At 38.5% G+C, this 18034-nt stretch overlaps 4 protein-coding genes across 6 annotated transcripts; 2 read left to right on the top strand and 2 right to left on the bottom strand.

Moving 5' to 3' along the window:
- The first annotated feature begins 412 nt into the window (after positions 1–412).
- On the top strand, positions 413–5270 carry LOC137715240 (gamma-tubulin complex component 4 homolog). Its single transcript, XM_068454493.1, has 16 exons — positions 413–738; positions 832–1102; positions 1190–1326; positions 1440–1538; positions 1704–1824; positions 2003–2275; positions 2452–2532; positions 2607–2690; positions 2878–2964; positions 3071–3126; positions 3263–3439; positions 3627–3852; positions 4046–4134; positions 4244–4397; positions 4607–4729; positions 4820–5270. Exons 1-16 carry the CDS (start codon positions 581–583, stop codon positions 4886–4888), a joined length of 2205 nt encoding a protein of 734 aa, XP_068310594.1. The 5' UTR covers positions 413–580; the 3' UTR covers positions 4889–5270.
- A 118-nt stretch (positions 5271–5388) lies between these two features.
- On the bottom strand, positions 5389–8309 carry LOC137715241 (O-methyltransferase 1, chloroplastic). The gene is made up of 7 exons (XM_068454494.1): positions 7848–8309; positions 7515–7666; positions 6613–6733; positions 6207–6331; positions 5973–6101; positions 5716–5880; positions 5389–5586 (listed from the first exon to the last, which is right to left on the bottom strand). The coding sequence occupies exons 1-7, from the start codon at positions 8041–8043 to the stop codon at positions 5515–5517; spliced, it is 960 nt and encodes a 319-aa protein (XP_068310595.1). The 5' UTR covers positions 8044–8309; the 3' UTR covers positions 5389–5514.
- A 1465-nt stretch (positions 8310–9774) lies between these two features.
- LOC137715059 (blue-light photoreceptor PHR2-like) lies at positions 9775–12286 on the top strand. Its single transcript, XM_068454281.1, has 4 exons — positions 9775–10986; positions 11417–11646; positions 11745–11834; positions 11975–12286. Exons 1-4 carry the CDS (start codon positions 10003–10005, stop codon positions 12048–12050), a joined length of 1380 nt encoding a protein of 459 aa, XP_068310382.1. The 5' UTR covers positions 9775–10002; the 3' UTR covers positions 12051–12286.
- On the bottom strand, positions 11972–16275 carry LOC137715058 (magnesium/proton exchanger). Of its 3 annotated transcripts, none has more exons than XM_068454277.1 (9): positions 16058–16275; positions 15177–15602; positions 14433–14608; positions 14188–14306; positions 13900–14060; positions 13687–13820; positions 13387–13603; positions 13146–13275; positions 11972–13039 (listed from the first exon to the last, which is right to left on the bottom strand). In XM_068454277.1, exons 2-9 carry the CDS (start codon positions 15535–15537, stop codon positions 12742–12744), a joined length of 1596 nt encoding a protein of 531 aa, XP_068310378.1. In that variant the 5' UTR covers positions 15538–15602; positions 16058–16275; the 3' UTR covers positions 11972–12741. The 3 variants fall into 3 exon arrangements, with proteins under 3 accessions (XP_068310378.1, XP_068310380.1, XP_068310379.1); XM_068454279.1 differs by having other exon boundaries at positions 15177–15577; XM_068454278.1 differs by lacking the exon at positions 16058–16275 and adding an exon at positions 15742–16025.
- Positions 16276–18034: the final 1759 nt, after the last annotated feature.

Below are 18034 nucleotides of genomic sequence, written 5' to 3'. Positions count from 1 at the left end.
TTTAATACAAAAATGAAAGAAGATAAAAAAAAAAAAAAAAAGTGTTAAAGTAATTTTGGTACAAACAAGTTTTTGTCACTTTATCAGTACCCTTTCAACTCATTCTCTCTCTTCTCTAATTGCCAACCCCTATTTAAAAATATAAAAAATATATTTCTCGACACATAGAGTGTGAGAGTGTGTGATCTTTGCAATTTGCACAAATGACTTTTTATCATAATAGTAGAAAGGTGTTGAGTCTTTTATATGACGATGTGAGTTCAAACTTTATCGATAACTAATCTAACAAAATTTATCATTTAAAAAAAAAAAAAAAAATTGTGACCTTTGCTAGTTAGTTTTAAAGAAAACAAATTTCGAAAGAAGTATAAATTAAAATCCTAATAAACCCGCTCAAAATGATTGAAAATCCAAAAGCCCTCCCTCGTCTTTTCAATCAAGTAAAATACGGCCAGTTCCCACAAACCCGCCAAACTAGCCGGCGAACGGCGCTGTTTCGTACGTCTCCATCTTCCCGCTGCCCAGTGTCCGAGTCCAACCAATCGCTCAATTCGAATTCGCAGAGGAAGCAGAAGCAACAATGCTGCACGAGTTGCTCCTCGCACTGCTGGGCTACACCGGCGATCTGATAATCGACGACAGAGAGCACTCCAAGTCGCTCGGAATCGACGCTCCGATTTCCTCCTCGCCGACTTTCAAGCTCGCTTCCGACATCTCTTTCATCCAACCCAGCGAAAGGTGCATACACCCCCAAATATATTTCACCTAAACCCCTCCAACTTTCCCATATTCCAATTTCACACCCATCATTTTCTGCTTCACTTTTTGCAGGGATCTCGTAGAGAAGATCATCACATTAGGGTTTTACTACAGGGAGCTCGACCGCTTCTCCGTCAGGTGCCGGAATTTGAGCTGGATTAGGTCTGCAAATGCCAGTCCTGCGGCCTCCGATACCGAAAAGCCTAGCGTTTACAGGAGGGCCATTGCCAATGGCATTGTGGAGATACTGTCTGTCTATCGGTCCGCCGTGCTCCACATTGAGCAGAAACTGTTGGCGGACTCCGTCCCCATACTGGCAACTGTCACTCAAGGACTCAACAAGGTTGAATTTTTGAATTTGTATGCTGCTACATTGTTTGTTGATGGCAATATTGTTTGTGTTTTCTTATGATCAATTGGGTTTTGTTAGTTTTTTGTGCTTTTGCCGCCGTTATATGAGCTCTTTCTGGAGATTGAGCGGGATGACATTCGCGGTGGTCAGCTTCTTAACCTTTTGCACAAAAGATGCCATTGTGGAGTTCCCGAGTTGCAAACGTGCATTCAAAGGTATATGCCTCCTTGACAATAACTGTCAGTAACTGTTTTTTATGTTTTAGTGGAAAAGGGATTGTTAGCTGATCAGTTACCGATGCGTTTATTTCTCTGTGTTGGTATCGTAGGCTTCTTTGGCATGCACATCAGGTCATGTACAACCAGCTTGCAGCGTGGGTGGTGTACGGGATTCTTCAAGATCAGCATGGAGAGTTTTTCATTAGGAGGTAGAGACTGAAGATACTCCTTTGTTAGAAACTTGGCATTATCCGTATTTGTGAAACTTCCACAATATGTCTAATGCATTTTTTCTTCCCTTCTGATATTTCTTTCCACTTTTGAGTTACACACAACTTCAAATGGCCTATATGGCTGGTTGTATCACTTTTCAGGCAGGAAGATAAGGATGTAGGGCATGGCTCATCTCATCCAGACATATCTGAAAAGTTGGCACGGATGTCAACGGATGATACATCTTTAACAGATTGGCACTTGGGATTTCATATTTATTTGGTATGGCTGACCTGGTTTACTGCATTTATACAATACATATGCATGGCAGAACTGATGTTTTATTCCTATTCCCCCTTTAGCAAGGACTTCAATTTTTGTTATGACTGCCTCAAAGAGAAACCGAAGTGTGGAACTGTGTTACTTACACGTTGCATAATCTTCCCTTTTCTCTTTGTAGGATATGCTGCCCGAGTATATCCATATGCGTGTTGCAGAATCAATTTTATTTTCTGGAAAGGCCATCAGGGTTCTTCGCAATCCTAGCCATGCCTTTCGGTTCCAGGACATTGTATATCCTCAACAGGTGGCTAAAGGCTCTCAGAAAGTTCAAGGATTTTCAGGACGATTTCCTTTCCTCAAGGACCCTTTTGCGGATAAAGAATTGATTGGAGAAGAATTGCTTCCACAGTCTGAGGCTGATAAGATTGAAACTATGCTTCTGGAACTAAAGGTTTTCCATTTGTATCTTTATTTCGTATGCTTGCTAACTCTATCATGTCACCGCTTATGTGAAATAAGGTGTGTGAGATGTAATTGACAATCTTTATATTCGTGTCCTTATGTAAGATATATCTCTCTTAATACGAATTTCAATTATGGGTAAATTTATTTGTTCATTATGTGCAGGAATCATCTGAGTTTCACAAAAGATCTTTTGAATGTGCTGTTGATTCAATTAGGGCTATTGCTGCCAGTCATCTTTGGCAGGTGCTGAATGTGAAAATTTTGGTCCTACCATGTTGTAGAACAAAAAATTTAATGTATTCCTTCAATTTCTGCAGCTTGTGGTTGTACGCGCTGACTTAAATGGCCATCTGAAGGCACTGAAAGACTATTTTCTTTTGGCAAAAGGAGATTTCTTTCAGGTAAGGTTGGAATATATATAAAGATTGCTGACTTCTATGTTTTAAGTACAAAGTTCAAATTTTATTTTGGCAGGGGTGATGGTGTATTCCTTCCCAGAACATATAAACAAAAGTGGAAATTGCTATTTCTGATAATTCTTGTGAACACCTAGAGTGTTTCCTAATTAGACCTGATTCATTATGCCAGTGCTTTCTTGAAGAGAGTCGCCAGTTGATGCGCTTACCTCCTCGCCAGTCAACTGCGGAGGCTGACCTTATGGTCCCATTTCAGCTGGTAAGATTACTATGAAATTGTGAGGTATTAATTGCGTCAACATGGCTCATTTTCAAATGAATTCTAGTCATTTGAATCAACTTATTTGGCTCTACTTCCAATGCAGGCTGCAATTAAGACTATATGTGAGGAAGACAAGTATTTCTCAAGAGTATCCTTGAGGTTAGACTCCATATTTGATTGTTCTAGTGTCTGAATTAAATAAATTTTGATCACATTGCCTTTTTTTTTTTACCAGTCATTTCACTTTGAGGTTTCATAAAAGGTGTTTAGTCAGTTAACTGTCTGTATCTGCTAGGATGCCTTCATTTGGAATGACAGTAAGATCCTCCCAAGGAGATTTACCAAAGGCAGACGGGAATTCAGGCCCAAGTGCTTCCTCAGAAATCTCTCTTGACTGTTGGGATGGAATTGCTCTTGAATACTCTGTTGATTGGCCCTTACAGTTGTTCTTTACTCCGGATGTGCTCTCTAAGTAAGACTCTACTGCTAGTGCTACCTGTGGATGCCATTATTTCTTCCGTATTCTTTTAGTTTCAATATCGTTGGGGAACAGTCCTTAAAACTTTACAATAGTTTTCTATGCGCTGAAATATTTGATTATTATCTGAACTATTGAACTTCTTTTATGTGCATGCATGCTAACAGCGAATGTATCCCAGATACTGCAGGGTCTTCCAATATCTACTGAGGCTCAAGCGTACACAAATGGAATTGGAGAAATCATGGGCCTCTGTGATGCAACAAGATCACACAGATTTTGCCAAACATCGGAATGATCATGAAAAGTGCTCAGTATCTCAGCAGCGAAGGCAGCGATCTAGACCAATGTGGCGTATTAGAGAGCACATGGCTTTCTTGATTAGAAATCTTCAATTTTATATACAGGTTATGGTTTATTCCGTATAACTTTCACTTCCGGATACTCATAATTGTTTGGTTGCACACAAACCATGCAGAGGAAAAGTGCTTTGTACTTTCTTCACTCTTGTTATTCTCGCCTTACATGTTAACTGAAGTAGAAAACGAAGCAGTATAGAACAGAATCAGTGCAGAACCTAAAGTATTTTCTGTTTTTCAGGTGGATGTCATAGAATCCCAATGGAATGTTTTGCAAGAGCATATCCAAGACTCTCACGACTTTACTGGACTTGTGGCCATCCATCAGGAGTAAGTCGAATAAATGATTTCGTCATTCCTGGTATGATTTCCCTTAGTCATACTGTGTCCATATTTTATATTGAAGCATATGCTCACGGAATTCTTATATTTCATACAGGTATTTATCAGCTTTAATTTCACAATCTTTCTTGGACATTGGCTCCTTATCAAGGATTCTGGACAGCATAATGAAACTTTGCCTTCAGTTCTGCTGGAACATCGAGAACCAAGAAAGTAGTGCAAATACATCTGAATTGGAACACATTATAGAGGTTTGCGAAAATATTCTCTTGAAATTATGGTGAAGAATAATTTTCACATATTACTGTAACTATCCTGGGAATTGACTAACCCTGCATAAATTGATGGTTATGTTACAAGTTCTGCTTTCACCAGACTCATAGTGTACTAAGGACATAGCTTTGAGCGTTATATGTATATGTGGACTCATATACAATTCGTTTTCTTATCCATTGTTCAGGAATTTAACAAGAAATCAAACTCCCTATACACGATCTTGCGCAGTAGTAGGCTTGTCGGGAGCCAGCGAGCCCCATTTCTGAGGCGGTTTCTGATGCGTCTCAACTTCAACTCCTTCTTTGAGGTAATCAATCCCATACCACGTCGCTCATCCTAGATTCTTCCATTTTCGCACCGCAGTTTCCTAAGCGTTCATTCTTCCTCCTTCTCACAGGCAACAGCGAGAGGCGTGCTGAATGTTGTCAGACCGCGGCCTACACTTTCTGTCTTGAATCAACAGTAGCATCGTTTCTACTCAACTGCTTCAAAAGTGCCTCCTGCTAGTTTCTACAGTTTCAATATTTTTTTAGGGGGTGGGGTTATAGGGTGTTCTGGTTAACTCCATGCTGGTTGACTTGGGAGTGAACGGTTCTGGTAAGCTCCGAGACTCAGTTTCTTTGTGTCGTTCGCTTCTCGACTTTATGGAAAATGGCAATTAGGATGGTGATTTTGATTGGTGTGGGGCGGTTAACAGTCCAACGTTGCTGCATGCAGTTTTCCAGTTTTGCAGTTATACACTTCAGAATCATTGTGTATTTATGCGTGAACGACTTTTACTGGGTTGTAAACGGGTTTGTAACTGGTTCAGTTTGTGCATATTCTCCTAATTCCTTTCGTAGCACAATTAAGAAATCGACTCCAACTTCCGTTGTGTACGTTACATATAAGATTTTGTTGTACACGTGTAACAAATAGTGTACCAGCAAGTTTTATTCACATCAAAACTTATACAAGAAAGCAAGAGAAAGATCAACCAAAATTTGATTAAAAATTAATTTACAACGTAGCGTGACTAAATTAAAAGCAAGACCATAAATTAAGAAGCAAAATCTGTCATCTTAAGCTTGTAGCCCAAAATACCTAGTTATATTAGAGCTCTTCGAAACCTTCCTCATCCCCTTCTTCCTCGGTTCTTCGGAATTCCTTCCTCCAAGTTTCCATCTGTCAACGATAAAAGGACAGCGATTTCATGGACTAACGGTACTGATTCGAATGAGTAACTTTTGAGGAAATGCGGGAAAACATATAAAGTCGGAATATGAAGAGAGGATGAATTGAGAAGCTTGTTACCTGATCATCAGAAAACCGCAGTTGTTCTGCAGAAAATAGTATATTCTTATAGCTTCCTGGTGCTAAATCCTTGCCTAAACTCCTTGCAACTTCCTCATAGCAAACCATGTCCACCCGAAAGCCATTGTTCATGAATAGTTTCTCCAACCATGTCCTTGCACTAGTCTGTTGAAGATAGAAGGAAACAGGCGATGTATTTATTTATTGACAGAGAAGCAATTACGATATTGAGTCACACTTAATATAAGCAAACTGACCTTGGTCCCTACTTCAGTTTCTGCCAACCAAGCCGGCAATTCTCCCACAAAAAAACATCCGTTCATCGCTGAACCACTTACAGTAAGCAAAATGTCTTCAAAACTTGCTAATGTCATCAAAGGCAGCCCCTACAATAACACAGCGACATGATTTTCCTACTCGCGAAAACACAAACAGTTATAGCTACACACAAGAATATAACTATTGAATGATTTGCAGATAAATCAAGATACCTGCATGGCCCAAATACTAGGCCGGTTGCCGTTAAACCCTTTAGCACGCAGACTTTCCTGTATGTTGGAGGATTCCAAAGGAACATGAAGGGATAAGCAGCTTCTTGGAATCTTAGCCCCAACACCTGAGGGATTAAAGATAGTGCGATAAGAACTTTTAGCACTGCTTAATGCCTACTTACAAGCGGATAATGCATAGTAAAAAAATTATCCGATGATTTAGAATGCAACAAGGTCTGCATAAACAAAATAATCGATTTCCATGATATTAGAGTAACTTTTCAAGACGTGCAAAAGCGAATGAACTCAAGACTATGCCAGAACACAATGTCCTTTTTCAATCAGCCTGCAAAATCTTTAACTTCTCCCAATTGTCATATAGTTAATATTGTAAGTTTGCAATCACCTCGAAGCTTCTCAGTTGCTGTTTTGAACACCCGTTCCGGAGAAACATTAAAAATAATGGTTGAAGTTGGCCAACTGAGCCTATAGGGACGGGTATCCATTCCATCGGTTAGCAAAACAACCTGCATCACCAAGAACACTACGAGTGATAAAGAACAAGTCCATGAAGTTTCACCTATCTCCACATAAACAACCAAAAAGGATACTCAAGGAGCCCTTCCTCCTTTCTAAAGACGCATTTTGCCACATATGCAGAAATAACTCATCAAAAACACGAAAGGGTACGGGCTTGTTTGATACTTTACTTGAATCCAACCTTTTAAAGTCAAAAACAATTTTCAAGTTTTAGGCCTTAAAAACTTGTTTGGTAGAACTATTTTAAAAAACTGAACTCAAGACTAACTTAAAAATATAGTCTATTATCTAAAAACATAAAAATTGAGTTTTTAGAGTTTTTAAACTTTAACTCACTCATTTCTTTTCTCTCTCTCTTTTCTTCTTTCTTTCTCCTTTTTTTTTAATACCTTTTTCGTTTCTTCTCCAATCTATTCTCTTCATTCTCTCGATTCTTTCTCTCACTCCTATTCCTCTCTATCTCGTCTGATCCTCTCTCTTATTTCTCTTTCCTTCAATCATCGCTTACTTTCTTTCCCCCTCTCTCCTCTTTCTCCCTCTCATACGACCCCCTCTTTTTAGATCTTTTTTTTTAATTTAAGTCGTAAGATTTAAAATTTAAAATTACAAACCAATCAAATTTTTGAGTCTTAAAGAAAATTGTTTTCAAGAAATGTTCTTAAAATTTTGTGAAATGATAAATTTTTTTAAATAGGATACCAAAAATGCCCTAAATTTCTGCACGCGTGCCAAACTGCGATAGGAGCAACTTATCGTCCACGAATTTACCTGCTTAAGTCCATCAATATGGTTTACTGTTCGAAGCAACTTATCGTCCATGAATTTGGTAGCAACGCAATAATGATGTGAGCATTGCTTCATATCCATCTGAACATTAGGAGGAACAAAGCAACCAGCATACGGATCAACAAACAGAGGCTCTGCACATGAAATTATTAATCAAAAACTTATAAATTGCACAAATTTAAATAAAAAAAATTTCATCTTTCGAAACTCTGCGTCTCAACGAAACCCCACAACACGAACCATCCAACTGTTTGATAAATTCCCCAATGAAAAAACAAAGTAATAAATACGAAATCCTTTAGGATATGGGTTTACCTGGTCGATGGGTCTCTCGGAAACGAAGAGAAGCTGAATCAATGGCGGATTTCAGTATTGGGTCGTTTTCCTCGACGATTTTGGCTCGCAATTTCAACCCGCCATTTCTACCTGTTCTTCTTAAAGCGGCGTAGAGTACCGGTCGGCGCAAGATAGCAGTAGCCGGAGCATGTGAAAAACCCGCTAAACAGTCCATACAATTCAGATTAGTCTTCAGTCTCCGCCTACGAAAGAATGGGAGCGATCATCGTCCGCACGATGAGCTCAGTATTGAGTTGCAGTCGTAATCAGCCTCTTAATCTGCGCAAGGAGCGCCTTAGCGCGATGCGCGCATCCGACCCGACCTCCGGTCAACAAAGCCCAAAACGACACAGCGTTTAACTGCCATCAAACGGTTTTGGGATAATCAGAGGAGTATCGATTAGTAATTTTATTTTATTTATTTATTTATTTTTTTGTCAAGAGTATAGATTAGTAATTAAATTTCATTTATATTTCTCTCTTTTAAACATAGTATTAGTGGATAAATATTAAGAAGGCTCTTTTAAAATTGCGGCTATAATTCGTCACTTCATGTTTTTTTTATATAATATTTTATAATATTAATGCAGAAATTAATGTTAAACTAAGAACTTGCATAAAATTTAAGGAAAATTAATGAAAATGACTTGAAAACTTTGAGTTTTAACTATAAGGATAAGATATAAGGTAAAGTGAATTGTACCAGGATTAACTTTTTAATATAAAAATGTAATTTTTTATTAAAATAAACAATACCAAAAAAATTTCATTAAAACTCTTTAAAATTTACGTAGACTCTCACTTTCAGAAGATTTCTCAAACCATTTTTCAGGGTTGGAGTGTCCAAAATGATGTTTGGTTGTGAGTGAAGTTATTAGGATACCTTAAACGTCTATTCATGAATTGACATGCACCTAACACTTCGACCCAAAAATAAATAAATAATGCACCTAACAATTTGAGAGACTTGGCAACCAATTAGCCTAGTGAACAAATACCTGATCCACAACCCCAAATCTCGTGGGGATCGATCAAATTTATTTATTTTTCACTCTACAAGCATGCATTAAATTCTAGCATTTACAAACTACTAAGCGGATAGTGAATTATTTAACTTGATTATATAATAGGCCTTGAAGTGGTGATAAAATTTTCAAAAGAAAAAAAAAATCAACGAGCTACGATAATAGTGTTTATAAATATTACAATTGAGTATGTATTTGTATCGTAGTTGAATCTCAAATTTATGTAAATAGATTGATTTATCGAATTTATCGATCTTTCTGTTTTACAAATACGTATTAAATACGAAAAATGACCCGGCAAATGTACTAATAGTCTAACTAGATGGTATATGAACCCCTTGCGCTACACTTTCAATAGACAAAACATAAGTTTCTAAATATATGCATTCTTATCGTACCTGAATTCAAAATAAGAAGGCATAAAACTACACAAGAATAATGGATAAGTTATTATAAAAAAATGCGAGACTATTTACAATACTTACAAGTACTATATTAAGTACGATACAAACACGTATTACAAATTGATTTATTGATCTTTCTACTCTACAAACACATATCAAGTACTAATTATAAAATGGCTCAACAAATAAACAGTGTGTGAACCCCTTGCGTTACATTTTTCAATAAACGAAACATAAGTTTCATTCTTGTCGTAGCTGAATCCTAAATAAAAAAACATAAGATTACACAAAATTAACGAACAAGTTATTATAAAATACACGAAAATACCTAGAGTACTTACAAGTAATTAGTACGATCGCCAATAGAATTAACGACCAAATAATTATAATACTGGTCCTAGTAGTAAGTATCGAAGCCAAATCGTAAACACCCGTCTAACCATTCAAATTAGACTGAGGGGCTGCTTGAGTTGAAAAGTGTAGAAGTGGTAGGTGTGCAGGCAGATATGAAAGTGCACATTAGACAACGCATTGGATGTATTTCTTGACCAAATCCTTTATAAACCCCTTCAAAAATCACACAATGCCACCAACCGCGAAAAAAACACAGAGTCATACAATCTAGAGAGAGAAAGAGGAGTGACTGAGAGACGGAGGAAGCAAACCAGAGGCAGCTCTCAGTCTCTCCACCAAAAGCCTAGCAAAATGGCCACCAACTCCCAAATCCCAGAAAACCCAGAATCCAAATCGCAGGAGGAACAAAACCCACTTGCCATTGTGCCTTCCGCCGCCGCACTTCCTCCCTTCGCCACTGCCTCCCTCTCACTTTCTCTCTCCACGATTCTCCCCACCCACTTCTTCCAGCAACCCAAAGTTTCCACATTGTTTTCTTCCCAGCCGACCAATGTCAAGGTCCCCACGCAGGCATCGTCCCTGACCCATCTCTCTCTCTCCACGGCTAATGTAACTCCGCCCAAGCTCTCCTTCAAGTCCACCATCTCCGCCAACCCTCTGCAGAGCCCCCTCTCTCTGGGTCCGCGCCGCCCCCTCGACCCCTCCAATGGGGCCGCAATCCGTCGAGCTTCCATCGTCTGGTTCCGAAACGATTTACGAGTCCACGACAACGAGTGCCTCAACTCGGCCAATAACGAGTCCGTATCGGTCTTGCCCGTCTACTGCTTCGATCCGAAGGACTACGGGAAATCCTCTTCTGGGTTCGATAAGGCAGGCCCGTACCGGGCGTCGTTCTTGGTCGAATCGGTGGCGGACCTCCGGAAGAATCTCCAGGCGAGAGGGTCCGATCTGGTGGTCAGAATCGGGAAGCCCGAGACGGTTTTGGTGGAGCTGGCGAAGGCGATCGGCGCTGACGCCATTTATGCGCACAGAGAGGTTTCGCGCGACGAGGTTAAGGAGGAGGAGAAGATTGAGGCAGCGATGAAGGAGGAGAATGTGGAGGTCAAGTACTTTTGGGGAAGCACTCTGTACCACGCGGAGGATTTGCCGTTTAAGTTGGAGGATATGCCGACGAAATACGGCGACTTCAGAGAGAAGGTGAAGGGATTGGAGGTAAGGAAGACGATTGAGGCTTTGGATCAGATGAAGGGGCTGCCGTCTCGCGGCGACGTGGAGCCTGGTGATATTCCAACATTGATGGACTTGGGGCTTAATCCTTCTGCCACTACGTCTCAGGTATGTGTTTTCGGTTTCGGAGCTTTTGTATGAATTGATGTTTAAGTTGATCATGTACTTTTTCGTGTAATGTGATTTGGATGGATTAGAGATTGTTGTGTTTTGGAATGTATGATGTCGAGGTTGTAAATTAATTAGAAATGAGCAATCTTTCACAGCAGCTTGAGTTATTTCTAACAATTGTTGCACGAAATGGGCAGTGTCGATCGAATTTGTCAAAAACTCATGCATCTTGTTCGGCTCTAGCTTGTTCTGTAAATTTGTATAGCAATTCGATCTTTCTCCATTGCTGGTCAGCATAAAATAGATTCGAAGAACAAAAATATCGCCATTTGTTGGAAACTTTTACTTTCTGATTTCATTAGTTCTAATAGAGTTATTTGACATGTCCCTGAAGAAAGTGACAATGTTTTCTTCTATTGTCTTGTAGGATGGAAGGCCTGCTGCCATTGCTTCCGCGGTGGGAGGGGAAACTGAAGCCCTAGAAAGGCTAAAAAAGTATACTGCTGAATGCCAAGCACAGCCACCGAAGGTGGGTAAAGATGGAAGCCATGATAGCATCTATGGTGCCAACTTTTCGTGCAAAGTCTCGCCATGGATGGTCTTGGGATGCCTTTCTCCTCGCAGTATGTTTGATGAGCTAAAGAAAACGGCTAGCAGGTGTGCAAATGCCTTTCTTTTGAACGGTGTTATAGTTTCTAAAAGTTATATTCGATATTTACTCTGCTCACTACTACATGATATTTTATGATTGATAGAACCATTTCTGCTTCATCAAACCGAAATGATGACGGTGGCAGTGGAATGAACTGGTTGATGTTTGAGTTACTGTGGAGGGATTTCTTCAGGTAAATAGACAGACCACGAAAGCTCAAATCACATGAAACTATTATTTCATCTTGTCTTCCATATCTTCAAATTCTAACCCCACCGGATTGGCTCTTACGCATATTCTGTACTGAATTTTTTGCACGACTGGCCAATGCAGATTTGTCACTTGCAGTTGTGCAAAGAAGCAGCTCAGCGCTGCTCCAGCCACCGCATGTACGGGTGCCCTTGCTTAAGGAAGAACTTAAAATCGGACGAGGAAATGGTGAGATATGGCGTATTTTCATCTCTTTTTAATTTTCCAAGATGTAACAGTTAGATGTTGTAGTAGGGTTCCTGTGAAAGAGTTTTTCCTTGTTGAACTTTGTTTTCATCTCCAAATAAGATGGTTTAGAGTGGAGATTTGCCTTCCCCATTCTTCATATCTTGTCTTGTGAATAAATAACACATATCTCTACTTCTGCTTTCTACATTCTTTGGTTTGTACTCATCGACCGATGTAAGGAAACTGTACAACTCAAAGGCTCGTTTGATAATCATCTCGTTTTTAGTTTTTAATTTTTTAACCTTGTGCTCGAGAAATAAGGAAAGTTTATGCGGAAAATGGAGGGACGAAAGAGGGTGATGCGGATGGGGGAAGAATATAAAGAGAATGAATGAAAATAAAAGAAAACCAAATGTTAAACACGGGTGTGTAAGAGGCTGAAAGGGGGTGTGAGGAGAAAATGTCACAGTTTTGAATCGGTTTTGCAAAAACTCTCCTACCGTCAATGTTTTCTGAAAAACAAAAACATCGATTTTGCGAATTTCTGTATTTTGATTCATTAATGTTACAATGGTATACAACTGTATCAAGAAAAGAAAAACAATATAAGATTGTAACATACATTCTACAAAAAATAATTGAAAAACAAAAACCAAAATCTTTCATATGATATCAGAAACCTTGAGAGAAGAAAGCACAACAAAAATCAACCAAAGCAAGATGAAAAACGCACAGGTAATCCACGCCCAAAGCCTTGGCCCTCCGAGCTCGGCACCCAACGTTAGACGCCTAATTACCAGAACCGCGATACAGCCCACCGAAGTCGAGAAAAATACAAGCAGCGAGAAGCTAAGACCCGCTGCGTTCTCAATCCGCAGCGGTTCCTTATATACGAAGAAATTGTATGCAGTGTCAATCAGCCACGGAACACCAATGCCAACATATATATTCACCGAATTGCTACAAAATAACATGAGGAAACACAAAGGCAAGTTGAGTTCATGATGTACTTTATACTGCTCGAAAAGAAGTAAATAAAATGGAATGGATATGAGCAAGAGTGAACCTGCAAGTAATGTTTGCAATGGCAGAGTCAGCTGTAATCTGACGTTCAGCAGCAATCTTACTTGCAACTAAATCCGGCCACGAAGTTCCACTTGCTAATGCAGTAAATGCTATGACGTAAGGGTTTATTCCTGAAAAAAGAAGCAAGTAAAGGAAAGACAGATTTTTAGAGAACTAGCTAGATCATGAACAAAATCATATTGATCGTCAACTGTAAAGTTATCGTTTGAAATCTTAGAAACCTGTGACACAGCTTATGAGATCTGTGAGTTTTGTTACAACGTAAGCTATCGCACTGATGAAAATTAAGGAGCCGATAAAGGCGACCCAGCCATGAGCAATATGATAAGGAGGCACAAATGCGAATAGTAGTCTCCATGGAGCAAGAATTAACTGCCACAAAATTCTGGCTAGTCGCAAATAGATGTTCTTCAGTTTTCTTGATTCCGTACTTTCTAACTGTTGAAGAAAAAAGGAAGTTACCACAAACTACGCCTATGTTGATACAGATAATTAAACATATGCAGTGTAGAACACAACACCTTGACTGCGTCCACAAACTGTTGTCTCCAAATTGCAAACACATGATGGTCTTGTGATATCATATTCTCTTGGAAATCCTTGTTTGAGGGTTCGGGAGTTTCATCAATTCCAGGAACTTTTTGATACTTTGGACCTGCAAAAGAGAGATCCTCATGTTGGAAATGTTGAGTTTAAAGTTGCCTTGTGAGTTGCTGAAATGTTGAGTTTAGTACCTAAACCACTTTCTGAATGTATAGAAAAAATGTCAACAACGTTCTTGTTTTCATCTTCACCAACTTCAAGTATATTGGAGCACTCGTTGCAAGGATAAGTATCATGCTTGCCCGTAACAACCTCAGCTGGCACCCAATCCTCTGGTCTCTCACTTCTTGGGCTTAGGAAATACAACACGAAATGAAGGCAGAATACAGAGAACGTTAAACCAGTTATTTTTTTTCGATAGCAGCCAAGAAAAATCAGAAAGACAACAAAGATCTCAAATGCTAAAGATTTAAACATACAAAGGAAGAGAAAAGTAGGGCCAACGCTTGTCTTGAGCATAAGCATGTATCAGCAGAAATGCATATTGCAGTACTGTCAATAAGGCCTCCCATAGTGTAATCACGTTCGGTGTCCACACCTGCAGCGTTAAGTAAAAACATTTCAATACAGAGTTCTGAAAAAATGTCAGTCATAAATCAAAATGTTTTCATAGACAAAATGAAAGAAAAAACATGATTAACATACAAAGATTCCTTTAAATTACCTCTAAAATTATGTATAGCCAAATATAGGCCCAAAAAGACCAAAAGAGCTCAACTAGCCAGACTCCTATATCAGCTATCTTTTTCAGCTCTCCAGCTTTAGGAACGACAACACATACAGCATGGATGGGGAAAAGGTCGAATGCAGCAGAACCGACTAGTGTTCCAGGACCCAAACCTATAAATCAAGTATGAAAAACTGTGGTAGAGGATAATGTTTGTAACCAGCCTTACGTTGGAGGAAAAGGAAAACTTGAGAAATCATTGCAGGAACACGCAATAGAAACAAAAAACATAGTTCAGTAATTGTCCTTATGACCATTTCAGTGCATCCTTCACTGACTCTAACCACAAGGAAGATTTTGGAGATCATGTTCATCAGAAAGGGATGAAATGTGCTTCCCTTTTTTCTCCTTACGTCTATGAAACTGAACAAGAATAACAAACCATGAACTTCCCTCAACAGAACTCTATTCTACTCAACTCATAAGTTAGTATCCTACCTACTACCAGAAAACTCATGCTTCGTCCAGTGTATACGCGTATATGTGTAACTCAACGTTCTGACAATATAACATGTTCAAAGTAACCATGATTAGCAATACATAAACAGTGGCATGAAAAATCATGCAACAACGAAAAGAGTATACAATCCATCGGGGAAAAAAGTTAAAATATGAACCATGAAGCGAAAATCTCAAAGTCAGCAATGCGATTAATAACTCAGCAAGTTTTGGAAAACAAACCTCCGGCATAGAGGTTCCCAAGGTTTCTTATAGCATCAATCGTGGCCAATGATATTTGAGGAAAGCTAGTCCCAAAGGCCAGCAGGCTAATGTCTGCAATTGTGAAGTTCCACACTTTCTCATACCTAATAACTTCAGCACCAGTGCAAGGATCGATGTCTACCACCTTCCGCGAGTGGCTCACAACACTCTCCATAGACCGGAAAAAGCGAGCAGTTATAGCGGAAAGCCCAAGGAAACAGTACGCAAGACCAAGAAAGTATAAGAAAGTCCGAAAACCAGCCCCGAGGCCTGTTTCACCCTGGAAAATCAAGTAGCTTTCGCAATTTTCTCGCGCAACTATACTCGAAATTCCAGACATGGTTTGTGTTGTTTGGTCAAATTGCTTGCAAGTTCAGAAACTACAGAGCAGTGAAGTAAGAAAACCTAATCATCAGAAAAAGAAAAGAAAAGAAAAATTGGTGTACATCAGATACTGTTAAGCAGCTGCCATCTGAGCAATTCAGCTCTTAATACACAAAAATCAACATTGCTTCACTTTACCATATCAACAAGTACAACTTACATGACACGGGTACATCATGCCATTGTGGATAAAAACTCAAGATTACATGTACCCGTACCACCTAAGTCCTTCTCCGTTACAACAGAAGAACAAGTTTTAAATTGAATTCCGCAACATAAATCTCAATGCAATTTTCCCAGAAAACCCAACATTACCACGAATTTAAAATCCATGAGATATCATCGAACGGCGAAAAGTAAGAAACTTTAGCTATGGAATCAAACATACAACTGAATCTCACAAAACGGGTTCGAATACAAAAACAAAATTAAAGTTAAATTAACAAGGAAAAGAATAAATACATGTACGGACGAACCTGAGGAGCATACGTAAGATCGGATCGCAGGAGGCTTGTCGGCGCCGCCGCAACCGACGGCCCAAGCTCCTGCGGCGAGTGGCAGCGTGCGAATCCAAATCAAAAGTTGGAGATTTGCGATAGGAAATGAATGGTGTCACGAGAGATATCAATGTCTCAATTCCCAAAGCGGCGGAAAGCTTTGGGAATCCGTGAAATGAACAGATATTTTTACTGTTGACCATTTTTGTTATTTTAGGTTTTGGTCGGAGTCGGAAAACGAAAACGTGCATGGTTTTGGGCCCAACCTTTCCCCAACCTTTCCCCATTAATCAAGATTAATTGTTAAGTCGAATGATGAAGAATTTATAACTGTCCCAATTGGTGTTATTCACTTTACTTTGTCGACGTCCGGCCTCAACATTTTTCAGGGAAATCGGTATATGGATAGTACGTTATGTGTTATTATGTAAATGGTGGAATATATATGCTAAAAAAGTTAATAACTTAAAAAATAAAATTTCTCACGATTCTTATTAAAACACATAGTATACCACTGTGATTTATCTTGTGTTGCATTTTTCAGATGCATCGTGTGGAAAAAGGCAGGAAAGAATCAGGTCAAGAGTTGCGACACCAAACATGTCTTTTTATTCTTTCTGTTTTTGGTTTCATTATTAGCTGAAATCATGGTAAGACAAGCTCGTTTTGATATACTATTAAAATGATTGAAAATGTTTTTAGAACCAATTTTTAATAAAGATGTAAGTAAATCCTGAAAAAACACTTAAAGTGATTTTTGTAAGAAACACCAGTATGTACGTATGTGCTTCTTTCAGGAAACACTTTAAATGATTTTGGTGTTATTTGCTTGGGTTTATTCTGTTGACGTCTGGCCTCAACCTGTACTTGTGATTTGTGTTGTTTTGCATTTTTCAGATGCATCAACGTAGAAAAAGGCAGGCAAGAATCAGGTCAAAGTGTTGCGGCACCAAAGATGTATTTTTCTTCTTTTTTTTGTTTCATTATTAGCTGAAATCATGGTAATGTAGTTATTTTAAAGGAAAACTAATGAAAATAACTTGAAAACTTTGAGTTTTAATCAAAATGATAAAAATGTGTTGTAAGTGAATGGTACCAGAAGTGACTTTTTAAAGTAAAAATGTTCATTTCGTTAAAAGTGAACAATATAAAGAGTGTTTCGTTAAAACTCTCTTATTTTAATCTGATATTTTCAAGCGATTACTAATTTAATGCAATCAGGCGAACTAAAATTTAAACTAACATGATGCGGTGGACACACAATCCTAATCGATCTAATTGATTATGTTTAGGTCAACATCAAGATTATATAGGGAAATTTAGAAAAATAACCAAAATTTAAACTTCATATAGAATTATAGCCAACCTTTAAAATTTATGATAATTATAACTAAAAGTTGATACGAAAGTACTAATATTCCCTTAATGACTATAACTTTTTACAAAACAAATCCAAAGACTCTCAAAACTCAAATGATTTTGCTGCTCCACGCTTCCCGATCTTCAATGTTTTCCTTCACACTTGATTCTGATTGTTCTTGTTTTTCAACACAAAATTTAGTCCAAAAAATAGAAGGAAAGAGTTGGAGTTTTGTAAATGTGGGTTCTTGGGTGAAGCGAATGTGGTTCAATTGATTGAAGGTTTCTCATTTGATTGAAACTTCTTATGCATATTTGAATCTTGGTTGCTAAGTTCAGAAGAAGCGTGTGATTTGAGTGATTTTCTGGTCTATAGAAGGGAAAGAAGAATAAAGATTATATTCACACATCCCAAATTACTTCCCTCCCACCATTTTAATTTTTTAATATTTTTTTTATCAAGTGTTAGTAGTGTGTAGAATATTTAAAAAGTAAAAGAGTGGGACAAGTAATTTGAGTCGTGTAAATATAATCTCTCAAGAAGAAAAAGGAGTGAACTTTAGAGTGGAAAACAAGAGCAAAACCCGCTTCTCCTCC

Source organism: Pyrus communis, chromosome 14 (genome assembly GCF_963583255.1).
Source record: "Pyrus communis chromosome 14, drPyrComm1.1, whole genome shotgun sequence".
In the NCBI taxonomy this organism is placed as follows: domain Eukaryota; kingdom Viridiplantae; phylum Streptophyta; class Magnoliopsida; order Rosales; family Rosaceae; genus Pyrus; species Pyrus communis.
This window is presented reverse-complemented; position numbering and strand designations above follow the sequence as displayed.

Bases quoted from the DNA above. Each gene is read 5' to 3' on its own strand.
- LOC137715059 (XM_068454281.1), top strand. From the start codon at position 10,003: ATGGCCACCAACTCCCAAATCCCAGAAAACCCAGAATCCAAATCGCAG. The intron at 10,987-11,416 runs GTATGTGTTTTC...ATTGTCTTGTAG, and splicing joins CTTCTGCCACTACGTCTCAG to GATGGAAGGCCTGCTGCCAT. The intron at 11,835-11,974 runs GTAAATAGACAG...TGGCCAATGCAG, and splicing joins CTGTGGAGGGATTTCTTCAG to ATTTGTCACTTGCAGTTGTG.
- LOC137715240 (XM_068454493.1), top strand. From the start codon at position 581: ATGCTGCACGAGTTGCTCCTCGCACTGCTGGGCTACACCGGCGATCTG. The intron at 3,127-3,262 runs GTTAGACTCCAT...TGTATCTGCTAG, and splicing joins TTCTCAAGAGTATCCTTGAG to GATGCCTTCATTTGGAATGA. The intron at 3,853-4,045 runs GTTATGGTTTAT...TCTGTTTTTCAG, and splicing joins ATCTTCAATTTTATATACAG to GTGGATGTCATAGAATCCCA.
- LOC137715241 (XM_068454494.1), bottom strand. From the start codon at position 8,043: ATGGACTGTTTAGCGGGTTTTTCACATGCTCCGGCTACTGCTATCTTG. The intron at 6,734-7,514 runs GTAAATTCGTGG...TTGGTGATGCAG, and splicing joins ATATTGATGGACTTAAGCAG to GTTGTTTTGCTAACCGATGG. The intron at 5,881-5,972 runs GTCAGTTTGCTT...TATCTTCAACAG, and splicing joins AAACTGAAGTAGGGACCAAG to ACTAGTGCAAGGACATGGTT.
- LOC137715058 (XM_068454277.1), bottom strand. From the start codon at position 15,537: ATGTCTGGAATTTCGAGTATAGTTGCGCGAGAAAATTGCGAAAGCTAC. The intron at 13,604-13,686 runs GTGTTGTGTTCT...TTTCTTCAACAG, and splicing joins AGTTTGTGGACGCAGTCAAG to TTAGAAAGTACGGAATCAAG. The intron at 13,040-13,145 runs GTTCACTCTTGC...GTTATTTTGTAG, and splicing joins ATTGCAAACATTACTTGCAG to CAATTCGGTGAATATATATG.